This window comes from Betta splendens, chromosome 9 (genome assembly GCF_900634795.4).
Source record: "Betta splendens chromosome 9, fBetSpl5.4, whole genome shotgun sequence".
Lineage (NCBI taxonomy): Eukaryota > Metazoa > Chordata > Actinopteri > Anabantiformes > Osphronemidae > Betta > Betta splendens.
In genome coordinates this window covers 20845296-20863574 of record NC_040889.2, presented here as the reverse complement: position 1 = coordinate 20863574, position 18279 = coordinate 20845296, and the positions used below count along the sequence as shown (strand labels likewise).

General features: G+C 44.5%; 4 protein-coding genes across 5 annotated transcripts; 2 read left to right on the top strand and 2 right to left on the bottom strand.

Annotated features, from left to right (window-relative positions):
• Nucleotides 1-27: 27 nt before the first annotated feature.
• srrd (SRR1 domain containing) lies at nucleotides 28-1797 on the bottom strand. The gene is made up of 6 exons (XM_029161025.2): nucleotides 1649-1797; nucleotides 1476-1516; nucleotides 1202-1401; nucleotides 1013-1111; nucleotides 599-750; nucleotides 28-528 (listed from the first exon to the last, which is right to left on the bottom strand). Exons 1-6 carry the CDS (start codon nucleotides 1795-1797, stop codon nucleotides 288-290), a joined length of 882 nt encoding a protein of 293 aa, XP_029016858.1. The 3' UTR covers nucleotides 28-287.
• On the top strand, nucleotides 1676-6805 carry tfip11 (tuftelin interacting protein 11). 2 transcript variants are annotated; one of them, XM_029161014.3, is made up of 15 exons: nucleotides 1676-1816; nucleotides 2660-2870; nucleotides 2951-3119; nucleotides 3238-3394; nucleotides 3482-3609; nucleotides 3749-3910; nucleotides 4080-4271; nucleotides 4373-4552; nucleotides 4665-4799; nucleotides 4899-5002; nucleotides 5089-5257; nucleotides 5357-5600; nucleotides 5734-5876; nucleotides 5990-6155; nucleotides 6295-6805. In XM_029161014.3, the coding sequence occupies exons 2-15, from the start codon at nucleotides 2662-2664 to the stop codon at nucleotides 6639-6641; spliced, it is 2505 nt and encodes an 834-aa protein (XP_029016847.1). In that variant the 5' UTR covers nucleotides 1676-1816; nucleotides 2660-2661; the 3' UTR covers nucleotides 6642-6805. The 2 variants fall into 2 exon arrangements, with proteins under 2 accessions (XP_029016847.1, XP_029016846.1); XM_029161013.3 differs by lacking the exon at nucleotides 1676-1816 and adding an exon at nucleotides 2110-2270.
• Nucleotides 6806-7171: 366 nt separating this feature from the next.
• thoc5 (THO complex 5) lies at nucleotides 7172-12914 on the top strand. The gene is made up of 20 exons (XM_029163860.3): nucleotides 7172-7331; nucleotides 7582-7683; nucleotides 7807-7950; nucleotides 8143-8256; nucleotides 8639-8736; nucleotides 8943-9089; nucleotides 9187-9301; nucleotides 9470-9602; nucleotides 9676-9753; nucleotides 9868-9911; nucleotides 10290-10389; nucleotides 11097-11205; nucleotides 11290-11391; nucleotides 11477-11573; nucleotides 11664-11775; nucleotides 11862-11965; nucleotides 12067-12154; nucleotides 12239-12354; nucleotides 12432-12622; nucleotides 12724-12914. Exons 2-20 carry the CDS (start codon nucleotides 7588-7590, stop codon nucleotides 12785-12787), a joined length of 2052 nt encoding a protein of 683 aa, XP_029019693.1. The 5' UTR covers nucleotides 7172-7331; nucleotides 7582-7587; the 3' UTR covers nucleotides 12788-12914.
• A 1090-nt stretch (nucleotides 12915-14004) lies between these two features.
• LOC114862088 (neurofilament heavy polypeptide-like) lies at nucleotides 14005-18230 on the bottom strand. The gene is made up of 4 exons (XM_029162038.3): nucleotides 17377-18230; nucleotides 16114-16313; nucleotides 15903-16027; nucleotides 14005-15804 (listed from the first exon to the last, which is right to left on the bottom strand). Exons 1-4 carry the CDS (start codon nucleotides 18125-18127, stop codon nucleotides 14544-14546), a joined length of 2337 nt encoding a protein of 778 aa, XP_029017871.1. The 5' UTR covers nucleotides 18128-18230; the 3' UTR covers nucleotides 14005-14543.
• Nucleotides 18231-18279: the final 49 nt, after the last annotated feature.

The following is an 18279-nucleotide window of genomic DNA, read 5'->3' as shown; positions in this document are numbered from 1 at the left end:
AATGTAAAAACTTGCAAAAGCACTAAATAAGAGCATAAAAGATATAATTTAATAAAACTGCACCATATCATACATTCTAAATTAAAAAAAAAAAAAACAAAAAACTTGCAAAACTGTACTGTCACAAAGTTGAGGGTAAAGGATGACGTACCCAGAAAACGAAAAACTATAACTAAATGAATGAATATAACAAAAGTGTTGTTGTTTTTTTCATTTAAAGGCACTAGAAATGATGGGTGAGTTGTCACCTTACAAAACCATACCAGTGTATCGCCACATACAGACTCTTAACTCTGTTTGTGCCTCAGTATAATCTCCAACTCATTGCAGTCTTGGTACTGTGGCTCAGGTGGCTCCACCCAGGTGGACTTTGGAAGTTTGTTAAGGCAACGGGTGGGAAAGGTGATGACTGCTGTGTCACTGAAGGTGTCAATTACACGGGACGGACAAGGCAGTGGTCTCTCTTCACACACAGACACAGCCTGACTAATGTAGCCGTAGTCCTGCTTGAACTCTCTCTCGATTGCCCTGTTGAAAAAATAGAATTTCATCTCTAGTTCGCGTTCTAATCTAATCACCATGCACGTTTTCTACGAACCTGTCCCACATGCCTTTGAAGCTGTTTCCAATAATGACCATCAGCGGAAGACATTGTAAACTCCAGTTCTTCCACAGAAGATTGTTGTACAACGCTTTCCCACAATGCATGAGATAAAACAGTGTGGGCTTCGTTATCAGGCGCTTTCCTTCCTGTTTGTGAAAATTAACATGTAGAGAAATGAAAGTTGTTTCAGATAAGTCATTATTTGATCAAATTGTGATCAAGTAGATAAAACAGCAAATTATGCTGAGAGATGAAAAAGATGAAAACCTCAGGAAGTATCAGTGGGTCTCCAGGTAATAGATTAACGCAGCTTAACAGTGTTGTTAAAACAATTACATAATTTGTATTAACTTGGGTCAAACCAACACTAAAATGATCTGTTCTCTGCAGTGCTCTCAAAAAACTGACCTCATTTTCTGTGAGCACAGTGAGACCCAGCTCCCTTAAAACATCCCTCTCACCAGAGGAGAATGCAGGGTCGTAAACAGAGCAGTTCTTCCATGGAATCTAATGTGGAAACACAAACCAGACACTGTTTATATTGAACGGGGTCAGCTATGTGTGTTTGTTTTTTCAGCCTTAAAACCCAGCTCTAACCTGGCCTGCATCCAGTAGCAGAAGCAACATAGCAAGCTGGTAGCGAGCGGACACACAGGAAGAGAAGGTGCCCAGGCCATAACACACACACTCCAGCTGTGGGCACAGCGTGCCCTCCCCCTGCGGGTCAGGGGGAGGCTCTGTGTCCCTATTCTCTGTAGCAACCGACAGGGTCACTGATCCAGCCTCCTGCACCTGATCTGAAAAATTAGCCAGAATGTTTAATCAGGCGATAAACTTTTATTGTGAAAAATCAACTTCTCATCATACTAACCTTTCCACTCCTGCCAAAAGTCCTCAAAGCTTAACTCAGACCTATAGAAAAAAAAACGCAGGATCGTCTTGGTTTTCATTCAGGCACAAAATGTGTCAGATCCAGGTTTGATCTAATCCTGTAAAGCAGTATTCTGACCTGAGCTTTGGAACTAAGTGCGCAACTTTACTTACACTATGTCTTTGATTCGTTTAACAGTTTTCCCGATATCCAACTGCTCTTGACAGCACGTTGAAGCGGACGACACTTGGAGAGATTTGAATTTCCGCGCTGCTCCTCCTCGCCTCCCGGCCACCTGCCACTCCTCGCCAGCGTCAGACATCTGTGCTAATTCATCGCTGGTACATGCAGACGCAATTAAGAGCACACGTTTGGTCTAAAAGTGTCCGCAAAACCCTGCTTGAGGTTGGACAATCTGTAGCATGTGGGAATGATTTGAATGTAACACATACTTTTTCTCTTCCGATGATATTGCCAATTTCACATTTTACATCATTAATCCTCTAATTTATGCTTTAAATTGACGTGCGATCATAGACAGCAGAAAGACAACAAAATGTGTTTTATGAATTGTTAAAAAATATCTATCTTGCGTATTTGTAACACACACATTTTAAACAGAACGAGGCTTCGAAGTACAACAATTACCAGAACACCGGTGGCGACCGGAAGTACTTCTGTTTTCGTCCGCAAGACGAACAAGCTAACGTTAGTTAGCTGTATTATCCTCTGTTTTCGTTACACAGTAAATTATGCGTAACTGATATACAGGTACTGGAATAACTAACATATCAGGTAAGTTATAAATAACAGAATGGGCGTTATTTTCAATGATGCGTGTTTTCTTTCTGTAACATGGCTTTGGTATCGTTAGCTTTGGTTAGAAAAACGCTAGCTTTACTTCACACTACGACTTCCACGCTACCACCGTAGTTACTGTTGTCTATTCGTATAGGAACCAGTAGTTACTGTGTTTTTATTTGTTACTTCTACTGTATGTGGCGTTAGGTTAAAAAATAAAAATCGTAATATTTCAGATGTTATATTTCTTTCCAGTTGACGCAGATTCGCAAAACATAATTGCGGTTTTGATCAGCGGAAAACGTCTGCTCAGCTGTCATTATTGCTTCTATGTAGTTTTAACACTGCCTTTGTGTATATATTCTGTGTGGTGCGATATCCAGACATGTCCTTGTCCCACCTGTATGGGCGGAAAGGGGAAGAGGAGGAGGAAGGTGTGGAGATCGAGAGCTTTGAGGTGACCGACTGGGACCTGGCCAACGAGTTCAACCCAGAACGCCGCAGGTTCAGGCAGACCAAGGAGCAGGCCACGTATGGTATCTGGGCTGAGAGGGACTCTGATGAGGATGAGAGACCCAGCTTTGGGGGCAAAAAGTAAGACATGGGTGCATTGTCACTTGAGCAGTCATAATCACTCAACACAAAAAAATAACAAAACGTTTGGGGTTTTTCAGATCTAAAGACTACACAGCTCCAGTTAACTTTGTGAGTGCTGGTCTGCGTAAGACTGCAGCCGAAGAGAAACAGCAACAAAAAGAAGAAGGAGGGTCTGATGACTCTGATGACAATGCTCCTCCAACACCCCCTTCTGCTCGTAGCGGTGCGCCCAAAAAACTCCAGATGGTAAACTTTGTTGTGTTTGCAATTCAGTAATTGAAGTGTAATTAAGCTGCAACAAAATCTGTGAACATTAATGAGATAAAGCAAAAACACTTTTATTGATGTCTATTTTTTATTCTAGGGTAAATTCCGTGGGAACCAGTCCCAGAGGTTCGCAGGGGGCATACAGACTGGGCAAGGCATAGGTAACTGGGAGAAGCATACAAAGGGAATAGGCCAGAAACTTTTACAGAAAATGGGATATCAACCAGGCAAAGGTCTTGGCAAGAATGCTCAAGGTGAGTAAGACAAGGTATGTTATAATAGTGAGAAATAATGTTTTAAAAGAACATCAATATAGAGCTTTTGTACTTTTTGTATTACAGGTATTGTAAATCCAATTGAGGCAAAGGTTCGTAAAGGCAAAGGAGCAGTTGGTGCTTATGGCAATGAGCGCACCCAGCAGAGTCTTCAGGATTTTCCTGTGGTTGACTCAGAGGAAGAGGAGGAAAAGGTAGAACCTTTGCAAACCCTTTCGTTTTTTTGTATTCATTTGTTTCCCTCTATACTTGTTATTTTTGTATTGTGTGGCAGTGGTGATAATGTAGATTCAGACAACCTTTTTTTAGCATTGTCCATATTTGTTTGTCAAGGAGTTTCAGAAAGAGTTGGGCCAGTGGCGTAAGGATCCTGCAGGTGCTGGAGGAAAGAAGAAACCCAAGTACTCCTACAGAACTGTAGATGAACTAAAGGCTAAAGGCAAACTTGCTGGGTATAGCACAGCAGCATCTGCTGGAGAGCTAGCACAAGTCAAGGTACTTTATCCGAGATTCTAAAAAACGTTTTTGTTCCTGTTTGTGTAAGAATGGCATATATCTATATACATATATTATGGAGACCTTCACACCTTTTATGAATACGTGTGTGTTTTGATTCACATTTTTACTTCCCAGTCTTTTCACCATATATTTTCCCTTTGTTTAGGTAATAGATATGACTGGGAGAGAGCAAAAAGTATATTACAGTTACAGCCAAATGACCAACAAACACAGTGTTCCAGATGAAGGTCCCCCTACTACATCTGCACGGGATCAAAAGGGATCTGGCTTTGCTCTCCCTGAACTTGAACACAACCTGCAGCTCCTGATAGACCTTACAGAACAGGATATATTACAGGTATGATAAACTAAACAAGCTATATTAATTTGTTGTAGTTTTCATGTGTATGATGAGATATTTCACATTATCCGGTGCAATCGTGTTGCCTTCTGCTTTAGTCTGCCAGGCGTCTACAGCATGAAAAGGATGTAGTTGTGTCTTTGAGCCATGAGTCTCGAGCGCTGCAGAGCAGATTGGATACAGAGCAGGATGCCATCCAAAGAATGGAGGCTGTACTTAAATTAGTAGAGCGGTTTCCTTCTGGGGAAAGTGCACCAGGCGAGGGACCCACCTTAAAGGTCCATATACTGTACAATGTACACCCAATCTAATATTTTATTAGTTATTATTTCCACCTCTGTTTATCTAAATCTATATAATTTATTTGCAATGTTTTCTTTCCTTGCTCAGGAGTGTGCTCGGATCTTTGAGACTTTACAAACAGACTATTACGAAGAATATAAGACAATGGGACTGGCCGACCTGGCTGTAGCTGTTGTTCATCCCTTACTGAAAGAGAAACTGCGATCCTGGGACCCACTGAAGGTAATTTTTGCAGTAATCACGTGTTTACAGGAAATACAGGTAAGTACACTTTTATTGCTTCATTGGTAATCCTGAGCCTTTTTGCTTTCACTTTTTCAGGACAGCTCCTTTTGTCTGGAAGACATTGGTCAGTGGAGAGCTATACTTGAATCTAGAGATCTTCATTCCAGTGCTCCAGATTCAAATATGGACCCTTACCACAGGTAATATTTGAACAAAGAAATAACATTTGTATGACAAAGTTACAAACTGTATTTCACTGTTTGTGAACTTTTGCTTTCTCTGGTAGAGTCTTGTGGGAAGTGTGGATCCCAGTGATGCGTTCCTGTGTGTCAAGCTGGCAGCCACGCATGGTGGGGCCAATGGTGGACTGTGTGGAAATGTGGTCTCCACTTCTCCCCCTGTGGATTGTGGATCACTTGTTGGAGCAGCTGATCTTACCCCGGCTACAGCGAGAGGTACAACATAACATAATCTCCAATAAACTTAAAATTCTTGTTCTAGACCAAATTGTTGGTTGTGATCTAATTTCATTCCTCTGTTTTTCTGCCTTGTAGGTTGATAACTGGAACCCTTTAACTGACACAGTTCCCATCCACTCCTGGATCCACCCTTGGCTTCCTCTGCTTCAAACACGCCTTGAACCTTTGTATCCACCAATTAGAAGCAAACTGGCAAATGCATTGCAAAGGTGGCACCCAAGTGATGCTTCAGCCCGCCTCATCCTGCAGCCATGGAAAGATGTTTTTACACCAGGTGCATGGGAAGCCTTTATGGTGAAAAACATTATCCCAAAGCTAGGTATGTCACATCAGTGAACAAATTTGTACAGTAACATAAAGTATATAACGTATTTGCATGCAGACTCATGGTTTTTTAATCCCTATGTTTTTTTTTTTTATTTTTATGTGATCGTTTCTATTTTGATTCACAGCTTTGTGTCTGGAAGAGCTAGTTATCAACCCTCACCAGCAGCAGATGGAGCCATTTCACTGGGTGATGGACTGGGAAGGCATGCTGTCCCCATCCAGTCTTGTGTCCTTGTTGGACAAAAACTTCTTTACAAAGTGGTTGCAAGTCAGTGAATATGATTACATAGTATATTATCTAAACTCAACAATTAGGATGCAGTGAGCCATAGTATTTTAAAATTCTGTTATGTGTTTACTTTGCTGTGTGTCTTTGTATAGGTACTTTGCTCATGGTTGAGCAACAGCCCTAACTATGAGGAAATCACTAAATGGTATCTTGGGTGGAAAAGCATGTTCACTGATGGCTTGTTGGCACAATCACTCATAAAGGAGAAATTCAATGAAGCTTTGGACATCATGAACCGTGCTGTATCTTCAGGCATAGGTGAGTACTGCATACTGTCTCAGAATTTAAACACATTATATTAAAGGAGTGCAAGTATTATATATTTTTTTAAATAAACTAATAAATAACCTTTTCAGTTCTTGGTTTTGACACTTTTTTTAATTTTCATTTTTCATAGGTGGATATATGCAGCCCGGTGCAAGGGAAAACATTGCATACCTCACACAGACAGAGAGACGAAAGGACTTCCAGTATGAAGCAATGCAGGAGCGCAGGGATGCTGAGAGTGTGGTCCATCGGGGCATCAGTGCTGGTGTGCCCACTAACTTTAAAGATCTTATCCAGACCAAAGCAGAAGAGAACAACATTGTCTTTATGCCTTTAGTGGCCAAACGCCATGAGGGTAAACAGCTGTACACATTCGGGCGTATTGTCATCTACATAGACAGGGGGGTCGTTTTTGTCCAAGGTGAGAAAACTTGGGTGCCCACGTCTTTGCAGAGTCTAATAGATATGGCAAAGTGAGTTTCTGTTGACTGATTCCTTAGTTCATGAAATGTAAAAAGACAAAACAAGCGAGCACATGTTTGCTTTTTATGTACACTCACTTCCTTGATCCTTTGTCATATGTGTGTTGTAAAGTTTTTAAAGAGCAGACCTGTGAATAAATTTTGAATGTTTGTAGTCAACTGCTTGCTGCTGATCGTGAATGATATCAAAGTACATTTTCTTCTAATTTTTAATGTGAACTAATTTTGCACAGCATAGTTCATACAGGTTTATATTCAACATGAGCAAGGCTAGACTTACATGAGCCAATATCTATACTGCATTTATCTGTTGTTTCCATGAACATAAATCCAAATATCCAGATATTTCTTTATTTTCTAATATTTCTTTACAAAAACAAAGCACGTTTATTCTGCTCTTTATACTAATTAGTATACAGTTTTGTAGAATTTCCTTGTCTGAATTTTCAACGGAAATAAAATAAGACCCATATTTTATAGAATTTGACGTATAAAAGACAATACAATATATCCAGCGCGTTCCTGTTCCTGATAGCGTGTTGTTGGGTCGCTGTACTGTGAGTTTTGGCACCATTCGGCTTCCGTCTTGCCCTTCCGGCACTTTTTGGTGGAACAAAGTCTGGTTTGTATACCTGTGCGTGTACTCACGATTTAAAGACTTTAGACGAACGTTTGCCTAATTGCGGTAAGTTGGTATTTAAAACTATCTCAACAAACAGTAAAGCAACCGTTTAGTATTGTAAAGCTATAAACCAACAAGCTAACGCTAAATAACCGCTGAGCTCCGATCGGTTAGCTATAAAGCTAACCGTTCAGAGCTAACGTTAGCGCTTAGCTAGTTAGCTAGGAAAGTACACACAGTTCATGTTATTAAAGGCATACGCTGCTGCTGTTTTTAATTGTCGATTTTTTGTGTCTCTGACTTTTTTGTCTAGTGACCAATGTCGTCTGACTTGAAGAAGCGAAAGTCCAAGGTTCTCCGCAGTGAAGGAGGAACCCCAGAGATTAAGCGAGGTCGCGGAGATGGGGATCAGCAGGTAACGTTAGCAAACCTGCGATAAGCGAACAAATGAGACGCGAACAGTGTCAGATATATGCAATGTTAATGTGAAAATGTCAATGTGGTAGTAAAATTGTAGCTAACGTTATTCTTTTTGTAGGATTTGCGTGTGTACAGTGAGGAGCTGGAGCTGGATGGGAAGGACCCCGAGCAAGACTACGTGCAATACAAAAAGTGCTGTGAGAGTTTGGCCACACTCATGAGCGAAATACAGGAACTTAAAGCCAATGGAGCCAAGGAAGGGGTAGGAATAATAACCTTAACATACACCAACCATTTGACTTTAAATTTAGATGTCATTGTAATCCCACATTTAAGTATTATTAGTATACAGGCAAAATAAATCCCTAAAGATGCTGTGTGTTACTGTAGCAACAAGCATATATGTGTATCAAGCCTCTTCTAATAAAGTTCTACTACTTCCATCTATTTTCAGTGTGCTGAGATTGAGCAGAAGCGAATGCAGAGCTGCATCTACTTTATGAATCTGAAAAAACTCAATCGTCTTGCACACATGCGTCTAAAGAGAGGCAGAGACCAGACACATGAGGTAGGTCCCCAAACAGCTCACGAATAATGTTTACCTTGTTTAAGAATACAAAAGCTTAAGGTTAAAGCTTAGGTTATTTTGTTCTATTCATTTGTTTAAAAGTGCTGCCTTGGCTTCCTTTTGTGCTGACCAGAGAATAAAAGTTAAACACAGCACTTGGTTCTACTTACAAGACCCTACTGCAGTAACTGCCACTGTCAGCGAAGACCGTTTATAGACCCTATGGGTTTGTTTTTGTTTTAGTCGGTTGTTTCAGGAGCCATTTATGCCTATTGATCCTTGTAGTTGAATCACACTTTAGATTTTTGTTTTGTGTGTACTTTGTGTTTATTAATCTGAATAATGTAAATATAACCTATATAATCTGTTTCTTTCTCTTTAGGCCAAACAGAAAGTAGATGTACTGCACCTTCAGTTACAGAACTTGCTTTATGAAGTTATGCACCTTCAGAAAGAGATCAGCAAGTGTCTGGAATTCAAGTTAGTATAAAATGTGTTGCAATGAAAAGCTCTTTCACTACATCGCTACTACACTACACTACAAATTAATACATTCATATTGTAATGTGTTCTGTATTAGGTGATATAAGAAAACTAAACTTGTTTGACTCACAGAGAGCATTCATGTACAAATTTTTAAAATTTATGTTTTTTTTTTATAGTTGATTGTTAACTTTCCATCATAGGTCTAAACATGAGGAAATCGACTTGGTGTCTGAGGAGGAATTTTACCAGGAGGCACCGCAGGAGATTTCTAGACCTCAGCTCACGAAAAATGATCCTCATCAGCTTACGCTGGCACGACTGGACTGGGAGCTCGAGCAGAGGAAAAGGTCAGCAAACCTGCATAAAGTATGGGTTATGTTTGTAGCATGATAGAGTCAAACAGAGCAGAGCATAAACCAGTTGTTACTTTGTGTTTGCACACAGGTTGGCAGAGAAATACAAGGAGTCTCTGACTACAAAGGAGAAGATCCAGAAGAGCATTGAGGTGAAGAAGGAACATCTGAGGAGCTTACAGCCAGGACTGAATAACATCATGCAGGTATAACAGTGGGCTAGGCACTGTAGTGACATGTGCTTTTCAAAGAATAACGTGAATAAGCTTTTGTTTTTATTATTTATTTAAAAAAACATTTTACTTGTGAAATTGCACCAGTGCTCACAATGTAAGTACAAATGATTTCAACATTGGTCCTGTCTCCTTTCACAGGCCTCCCTCCCAGTGCAGGAGTACTTGTCAATGCCTTTTGAACAGACTCAGAAACAGACAGAGGTTGCACGCCATCTTCCTCCTCCTCTGTACGTGTTGTTTGTTCAAGCTAATGCCTATGGCCAAGCCTGTGGTAAGTGATCACAAAGTCTCTTGATGGAGGGTAAGACCATTTTGTTAGTGTCTTAACATTGTTTCTGTTTCAGACAAAAACCTGAGTGTATCAATTAGTGGTGATGTGGATGAGGCCAAAGCACTTTCCAAACCTCCAGAAGATTCCCAGGGTACAAATATTCCTATTTCCAGTCCTGGTAGTTCCAGTCATCATACACATGTTGTATGTTCAGAGATGCATTTACAAGAAAAAAAAACATAAAACCATTTGTTCTTTCCACCAGATGATGAGAGTGATTCCGATGCAGAGGAGGAGCAAGAGAAAACGGTGAGTCTAAAGCCTGGCCTTTCTCCAAAACACACCTTTTTGGTTGGTGATTTCAGCAGGTTCTAGTTGTGCTAATCTCAGCACCGGATGCACAAATTGTACTTAAATTATTGTCTCACAGATATTGGGGGAATCAGCTATCGATTCTCTTCTGCATCCGGTTGAGTGCTATCAAGGATTCTTAAAAAACATTTACAAGAATGCCTAGGTGACTGTAACCTGAGCCCACCTCAGGCATGCACAACATTGTTTCTGGCCTTTACTTGTATGAAGCAGATCTACATTTTCTGTGATTAATTGTATTAACTGCATGAAAATTCAGTAATGTCCAACTCCAGCTTCTTATATTTTTCATGTCCTGTATCTGTTATTTTCCAGAAGCGGAGAAGGCCAACTACAGGCGGCCAGCTGGATGACAAAAGACGAGAAATGCTGAAAAGGCATCCTCTGTCTCTTTGCCTAGACCTCAAGTGTAAAGGTAACAAATGTTGAATGCTTGATGTGCAGTAATTCTGTATTTTCATTCTTGCACAACATTCCCCCATATTTTACATCATTTCTTGAAGCATAAATATTTACAATTATTGTGACCATATAAAGTAACTACTAGATTGTATGTAAGAGTGTGACCCACTCCACTTTGATGACATGACACCACTTGACCCTCTTGTTCCCTCTGGTGGTGACAAAAGGAATAGTGACAGAGTATAGTGGGATCTGCATTGCAGGCGTAACTCTACCTAAAGGCGAGGAGAGGGAACGAGGGTAATGCTTGCAACATCGTGGGTCTGCAGCAGCTACAACATGCATAAGCATATTTCCTTATCACCGGTCTTTCTCATATTTCTGCTTTTATTTTTTATCACACCATTTTCACTGCTGCGGCAGTCAATTTACTGCAGTAAAGCAAAACATGAGCCATGTAAGTATCTCTGAGGTACGGTGTGTCACTGGGTTCACTCTGACTGCAGAGAGTGGAGTGTGAAAGGGGACAATTGGCGTAGTATGTATTCCCTGGGTGCTTCTAGCTATGGTCGTGACCACACCCTTTCATTTTTTTGTGGTGCGCAGTAGTGTAAAGTGAACCCTGGGATATGTCCCCTGGGAGGAACAATGAAAACGGGGGTCTGTAAATAGTATTGATTTAACAAATAATATATCGGGTCATCACCATGTGATCCACAGATGGCAGCATCCTTCATCTAAACTTCTTCTACCTGATGAATCTGAACATCATGACAGTCAAAGCAAAGGTCTCCACCTCCACAGACCTCAACGCAGCCATCAGTGCAGGGTTTGTACAAGTGTTTTTGAACTTCAGCATTTGTCTCTTACCGTGAACCTGAGGAGAAAGTCTGATGAAGTCTGTCTTTTGCAGGGATCTGCTCAAAGCAGAAACCCTGCTCTGTTGTCTCTACACTAACGACCAGGGACGGGAAACACCCAATCCAGCTAATCGCTATCAGTTTGACAAAGTCGGGTGAGGATGTCAACTACTATGTAGTGAATTACATCGTTAAATGTACACAGATCTAAGCGGAATAAACCCATTGTTTTGTTTTTAGTATCGTTACTTTTGCTGACTATGTGGAGGAGCTGGGCCATCCATACATGTGGGTTCAGAATCTTGGAGGACTGCCTTTTCCAAGTGATGTGTCAGAGGTAGGTGTTGTGTTCAAGTGTTATGTCAGTCTTGTACTTTTTGGATGTATTGCAGGCAAATGTGATAGGTATGTCTTCACATTGTTCCAGGGTGTGCGTATGGGGAGTTCTCTCAGTGCCAGCCACATGGAGAACACCATGAAGCTGCTCAGGGGTCGGGTCCAGTCACGGTTATCTTTACATAAACAGTTTGCTTCTTTAGGTACATTTTTCTTAAATCTTTGCAGTTACTCATTGTCTAAACTGATCTGAACATCTTTAACCAGAATCTTATCCTTCTGTCTTCAGAGCATAGCTTAATCCCGGTCTCCGCTGAGTGTCAGCACCTCTTCCCTGCAAAGATAATTTCCCACTTAACCCGCTGGACCACTATCACCTACCAGGAGTACATGGTAAACAAATATCTACAGGTTTAGAACCACATGCACTTCAAGCATTCATTCAAATTAGCAGGCTGCAGCCCATGTCTCACTTCATTTCTTTTCTTTGTAAGGAAATGCCATATACGAGTCATGTGACTGGTGCTGGGCTGGCAAAGGACACTGATCTGTACTTCATGGCTGTGGTTGAAAGAGGCACTGGTAAATTGCATCGCTTGCAGCGGAACTAGCTAGGAATGATCATTGTTTTGAACTTGTTCTTCTGAAAATGTGTGTTGCTCTCAGCTCGTCTCCAGGCTGCAGTGGTGATGAGTCCTCGCTACCCAGAGATCCCTCCTCTCTTCTCCCTGTCTCTCAGCTGGAAGGGAGAACGCACTGGACGCACTGATGACAACCTTCGGGTAGGAACATTTATATACTTTTTATTTATGTCTCAAAGTTCTGCTATGTGAAATATATAACACTTGTTTTCCTTTAGGCCATGGAGAGTGAGGTCAATGTGTTCAAAAGTGAACTCCAGGGGCCACGTCCAGGACACCAGCTCCTCACAAATCAGATCTCACGCCTGTGTGTGTGCCTGGACGTGTATTTGGAAACTGAAGGGCAAGACGACAGCGTGGAAGGACCGCGAGAGTTTCCCCGTGAAAAGATGTGCCTGCGCACCGTCAGGTACACGCTTACTGAAAGTAGTTCATGTTTGGTCAGAGGTTCGGCTCAGTCCCACCGCTGACATCTCTCTCTCTCTCTCTCTCTCTCTCTGTGGATTTCAGGGGTCCAAACCGTCTGAAGCCCTTCAAGTACAATCATCCTCAGGGCTTCTTCAGTCATCGTTGAGACTATACATATAATTCTCCTACTGTACTGTAACTCCCAGAACCTTGTCTCTGTGACTTCTCAACACAAAATACGTATTTTAGTCTTTATACCACTTTGAAAATAAAAGAACCTGTATTTTCATGAATGAATGTGTTTCTGGTCTCTTTAAGCTTCTGCTGCACTCAGGCTTTGTTGTTCACTCCAGACCCACCTGTTCTATCCCTCTGCCTCCCTCCTTACTCTCACCTCTCTGTGCTGCTCTATTTATAGGTGTCGTCTGCATTAGCTGATTATTATGCCATTGTGGTTCAGAGCTGGACTGAGCTGAGTCATTTCCACAGAGAACCACATCTCTGGAAGATGATATTTGGTGTAGTATTATCAATTAGCTTTTGACCTTTTTGCATATGGTCTTGGCTCTTGTAAGGGAAGCAAGGCAGGTTGGTTGTAGAGTGATACCCATTCCTTGAAGCGTTGCTCTTTTTTCAGTGTTGTGATAGTTGTAGTCTGCAACAAAAGTGTGACGTAACCTCATGAATCAAGATGTATGTAATTAGCGGAAAGAAAAACCCATGTGGTAATTTTCTGTCAAATGCAAATCTGGATGTTCTGCCAGTAACAAGCATAAAGTGCTTCTACTATCGGGTAACTGATAATAAAGACAAATTTATGGCTTCATTACAAATGCTCGCATTTATTTTAAAAGAAATACTAAAATGGTCAAACAATATGTAGCTCTTTTTATGTTGCTAATCCGAATAATAATCATCCTTCTGGATGGATTGGATTCATATTTTAACACTTGAATTGGCATTAATGGCTTTTGTAGCATCACCATTTCGGTGAAATATTCATGAATAGTTTTTATTATTAATGGGACCCTTTTACTTTTACCAGTCGACAGTTCTGGTGATCCTGAATGAGCGAGATGCGTGTGGGAGGCATGCGAGCTTTATAAAGCGACCGCCGGGGCGCGGGCGTTAGGAAATAGGAAAACCCAGAGTTGTGCGTAAGGAAGCAGCCTCTGATTTATACAGGATCGTGGTCTGTGGGCCGTGATGGAGGGTGCGGTGGCTGCTGTGGGTGGGTACAGCTCCCTCCTCCTCAGCCGCAATGCAGTGCAGCTGCTCCTTTACTACCTTTTGGCCGCACACCTCACCAGGCAGCGCTCGCTTTTTCCCCTTTACAAATCCTCACACAAGAGCCGTATAATAACGAAGAAACGCACACAAGGCTTTGAGTGTTTGACGCTTCGGTCTTTATTCATCTGTTTTTCATAGTGCATATTCTCTGCGGTTTATACATAGCACAGTCATTGTCCTAGCGTTACATACCAGAAGAGTGAATCATTTCAGTTCACCTGTCAGGAAGCTGAATTAAGGTGCACAACAAGCAAAGTTCAAGTCTTTTCTTTCAGCTATCTGTAAATATAATATAGACATTTGTATATTCAACATCTGCCACAATCTTTAGCTGGACATTGATTTGACATCTCTACAAACAGCAGGCCCCTGCGCTCCCGTCAGCGGGATTCACTTTAAATGCACTTGTTATTTATTAAGGGCAGTTGTCACATTCAGAGGAGTTTACAGCGTTCTGCATTCACTGCAGTCATACATCAGAAGCGTCGGGGGGGAGGGGGGGGGCGGTGGCCATACTTGGGGAGCAGGGGGATTATTTGCTAAACTATTGCTTACATACCGTGACCTGCTTGGTGGTGGACAGCGACGCGTCCGTCTCAACAGCTCTGTGTCTCCGCTCGGCCCTCAGCCCCTCACTTCTTGGCCTTCTCCTCCTTGCTCTCCTTCGCCTCGGTGCCAGAGGACTTCTCCGCTTTCTTGCCTTCGTCCTTCACGGCCTTGCTCTCGTCTTTGCTGCTGTCCTTCTTCTCCTCGGGCTTCTTCTCCTCCTTCTTGCTCTCCGTCTTCTCGGGCTCAGCTTTGGCTGCAGGCTTCTCGTCCGGCTTCTTCTCCTCCTTCTTGGCCTCCGCCTTGGCGGGTTCTGCTTTGGGGGCGGGCTTTGCCTCGGGTTGGGCCTTCTCGGCCTTAGGAGCAGCCGGTTTCTCCTCCTTGGCGGGGGGAGCTGCTTCTTTAGGCTCAGGCTTGGGAGCGGGCTTCTCCTCTGCAGGCTTGCTGGGGGCGGCGGGTTTCGGGGCGTCGTCCTTCTTCGGCGCCTCGTCCGCCTTGCTCTCCTTCTTTGGGTCGGGCTTGTCTGCCTTCTCCGCTGGGCTCTTGGGCTCCTGGTCTTTGGGCTCCGTCTTCTTCTCCTCCTTCACAGGGGGCTCTTTCTCCTTCTTCTCCTCCTTCACAGGCTGAGGCTTCTCCTCTTTCTTCTCCTCCTTCGGGGTGTCTTTGGCAGCAGCAGGCTCAGCCCTCTCCTTCTCTGGAGACTTTGGTTCTGGGCTTTTGCTGGGTGGGGATTTTGACACCGGGGACTTCGGGACCGGGGACTTCGGGGCCGGGGACTTGGACTCGTCTCCTGCAGGGGATTTGACTGCAGGCGATTTAGCAGGAGATGTTGGCATCGGTGATTTGGCTGCTGGTGATTTTGGTTCTGGTGATTTTGGTGGAGATTTAGACTCTGGTGATTTGACTGCTGGAGATTTGGGCTGAGGGGATTTTGAAGGAGGGGATGCACCTTTTTCTGGAGATTTGGAGGTCTCTTCCTCCTCAGCTGCCTCCTCTTCCTCACCCTTCTCTTCTCCTTCCTCCTCTTTTTCCTCCTTCTCTGCTTCTTCCTCTTCTTCTCCCTCTCCCTCCTCCTCCTTATCTCCCTCTTCCTCACCTTCGCCCTCCTCATCCTTGGTTTCCTCACCTTGCTCTTCTTCTTCCTCTTCTTTCTTATCCTCCTCTTCCTCCTCCTCTGCCTCCTCTGTCACTTCTGTTACCTGGGTCTCGTCTGTCTGTTCCTCCACAATGACAGTATCAGAGATCTCTTCACCCTTCATTTTCAAGTGGGCAGAGATTCTGCCTTCCAGGTAGGAGTATGGGCTTCCTCCTGACACAAAGCGTTTCTCTTCTCCCTCCAACAACTTCCTGTATCCAAGATAAAGACAAACAGGCAGAAAAGGGGTCAAAAACCTCTGAACTCAAAGATCTTTTGACTGATGTGTGGGTTTTAAACCCTGACCAACCTATACGCAGCAATCTCTATATCTAGAGCCATCTTCACATTCAGCAGGTCCTGGTAGTCTTTCAGCTGACTGGCCATCTCCCATTTAGTGGTTTTCAGCTCGTTGTCCAGCTGATTGATGGTCTCCTGCAAATTAAAAACCCAGGAACTCAGGTCAAACGACATGGCAAGAAAATATGAGTGCATTATTCAAGTGAGCGCCGGTGTCCTGCCTGTAGCGACTTGAGGTCGTCGTAGTGTCTGTCTTCACTCTCCATGCGCTGCCTCTCCAGTGACTCTTTGGTTCCGCGCAGAGTCTCCAGCTCGATGGTGCGGCTCTGCAGCTGACGGCGGTATTCTGCGATCTCCTCCTGGGACCCGCGGATCGCGTCCTGGTTGGACCTGGCAGCCTCAGACAGGCAATCCATGCGCACTGTGGGGAATGCACGCAAAACAATATTTAACACTTTACATTCACTTGTAGTGTGTCATATCTTGCTGTTTCACAGCCTCGGTTACTGTGCATCAAATGATCTGCATCTTCAGCGTTCTTCCGTTCACACACTGACACTTTTGGCCTGAGACATGTGACCTGTCCTCTGTAAAGAGGACCCCGAGGGCTGAATATCCTTGACAGGGTCCATCTGTCAGTCAGTGGTCTGACTCAGCTCCCCCTTCGTGCAAGCATGAATGACTTACTGCTGCAGTCAGCTGGACACTACACAGGGAAGGTCACTGTGCGAGCACCTTTCTGTTGGCTGAATCAAGAATCTATCTATAACCAACAGAAGCTGTGGACCACTGTTACCATAAAGCTGACCTCTGGTTGTCTCTATGTCCTTGGTGAACTCCAGTCATGATAGCGGTGATGACGACGTAGTGATGCTTGTGTACGAACCCAGAATCTGTTGTCTGCCTGCTTTCAACAGTGACCTTGAAGCTGCTATTGTGTTATGGAGTTCAGAGCAAAAGTCATTAGCACAAGAGCAGCGCACACTGAGCGCACGGGGTGAAAGGAAGAACACACCTACTGTGAACGTGGGCGGCGTAATTAGGCAAAAACGTCCTCTTTGCGCCACCTCACGCCCGCAGTGCTCGGCCCAAGTGGCGCTGTGCTGCGACAGAGATGCACTTGATGACGCGCAGCACCCGTTTCCTATTCTTATTGTCGGTCATCGCACAATTCGCTCTATTGTCTTTGCGGGAAGAAAAAGCGGTGAGATTCGCACTCCGACTGGCGGAATGTGTTCATCTGCAACGATTTGCAGCTGCAGCATCGATCGAACTGTGACAACAAGTGGCCCGGCCATGCAGACGCAATTTGCCCTGAAGCCAAATATTGCGAACCCGCTCACTAACCTGCGTCAGGCTCAGGAAAAGGCTACAGCTCAGACTTCAGCACCACGGACAGTGCTCGGGCCGCGTCACGCAGTGAAAAAAGTTGTTCCTAAAAGTTCCAAAAGTTTTTCCTTATTCAGTTTCTCGACCCCACTCACCTTTGAACCATTCCTCGGCGTGCGTCGCGCTCTTGGACGCCTGGCTGTCCAGCTGCGCACGGATCTCTCGCAGTGCGCAAGTCACGTCCATCTTGAGCGTGTCCCGCATGTCGAAGCTCACCTGGGCGCCCTGGATCTGCGCCAGCAGCTCCGACACCTCCTCCTCGTGGTTCTTCCGCAAAAAGGCCGCCTCCTCCTCCAGGGCGCGCAGCTTCTTGTCCAGGTCCATCCGCGCCAGCCGGCATTCCTCGGCGTAGATCTTCATGGTGCGCGCGGCGGCCTCCAGCTCCTCGCGGTTGCGCGCCTCGTCCTCCAGCCTCGCCCGGAGGTGCTGGATGTCCTCCTCCAGGTGGTCGTGCTCCAGAGCCGCGTGGGCCTTCTCCCCGGTCAGCTGCTGCAGGACGCCCCTCAGGTCGCTCAGCTCGCGCTCGTAGTGCTCCCCGACCGAGGCGCGTCCGGCCTGGCTCTGGCGCAGCGCCGCCGCCTCCGCCTCCAGGTTGCGGTTGTGCATCTCCAGGTTGCGCACCTTCTCGATGTAGCCGGCGAAGCGGTCGTTGAGCGCCTGCAGGATCTCCTTCTCGCTCCTCCGCGTCATGTCGCCGTTGAAGGCGTCCAGGCTGTCCAGGGAGGACGGCTGGCTGTAGGCGAGGCGGCGGCGCTGCGAGTGGAAGCCGCTGGACGACGCCGAGGCTGGCCGAGCCTTGCGGTACAAGGTCGGGCTGAAGAAGTGGTGGTCCACCGTGAAACTCATGCTGGCCGAGCCGGAGCAGAAGTGACTGCAGCAGGAGGGGCAGCGCTGGCTTTTATAGAAGGGAGGGAAAAGCCACTAGTCAGCACCGGGACGCTCTCCGTTTAAAGAGACATCTTGTGTGGAGGAAGCCACGGCATGCGCAGTGACAGCTT

Excerpts from the sequence above, each read along its gene's own strand:
- srrd (XM_029161025.2), bottom strand. The coding sequence starts at position 1,797 with ATGTCTGACGCTGGCGAGGAGTGGCAGGTGGCCGGGAGGCGAGGAGGA. Across the intron at positions 1,402-1,475 it reads CTTTTGGCAGGAGTGGAAAG|ATCAGGTGCAGGAGGCTGGA; the intron begins GTTAGTATGATG and ends CTAATTTTTCAG. Across the intron at positions 529-598 it reads TTCAAAGGCATGTGGGACAG|GGCAATCGAGAGAGAGTTCA; the intron begins GTTCGTAGAAAA and ends TTTTTTCAACAG.
- tfip11 (XM_029161014.3), top strand. The coding sequence starts at position 2,662 with ATGTCCTTGTCCCACCTGTATGGGCGGAAAGGGGAAGAGGAGGAGGAA. Across the intron at positions 3,911-4,079 it reads GAGAGCTAGCACAAGTCAAG|GTAATAGATATGACTGGGAG; the intron begins GTACTTTATCCG and ends CCCTTTGTTTAG. Across the intron at positions 4,272-4,372 it reads CAGAACAGGATATATTACAG|TCTGCCAGGCGTCTACAGCA; the intron begins GTATGATAAACT and ends CTTCTGCTTTAG.
- thoc5 (XM_029163860.3), top strand. The coding sequence starts at position 7,588 with ATGTCGTCTGACTTGAAGAAGCGAAAGTCCAAGGTTCTCCGCAGTGAA. Across the intron at positions 11,392-11,476 it reads TATCAGTTTGACAAAGTCGG|TATCGTTACTTTTGCTGACT; the intron begins GTGAGGATGTCA and ends TTTTGTTTTTAG. Across the intron at positions 12,155-12,238 it reads TGTGGTTGAAAGAGGCACTG|CTCGTCTCCAGGCTGCAGTG; the intron begins GTAAATTGCATC and ends TGTTGCTCTCAG.
- LOC114862088 (XM_029162038.3), bottom strand. The coding sequence starts at position 18,127 with ATGAGTTTCACGGTGGACCACCACTTCTTCAGCCCGACCTTGTACCGC. Across the intron at positions 16,314-17,376 it reads CGCCGAGGAATGGTTCAAAG|TGCGCATGGATTGCCTGTCT; the intron begins GTGAGTGGGGTC and ends CATTCCCCACAG. Across the intron at positions 16,028-16,113 it reads ACGACCTCAAGTCGCTACAG|GAGACCATCAATCAGCTGGA; the intron begins GCAGGACACCGG and ends TTTAATTTGCAG.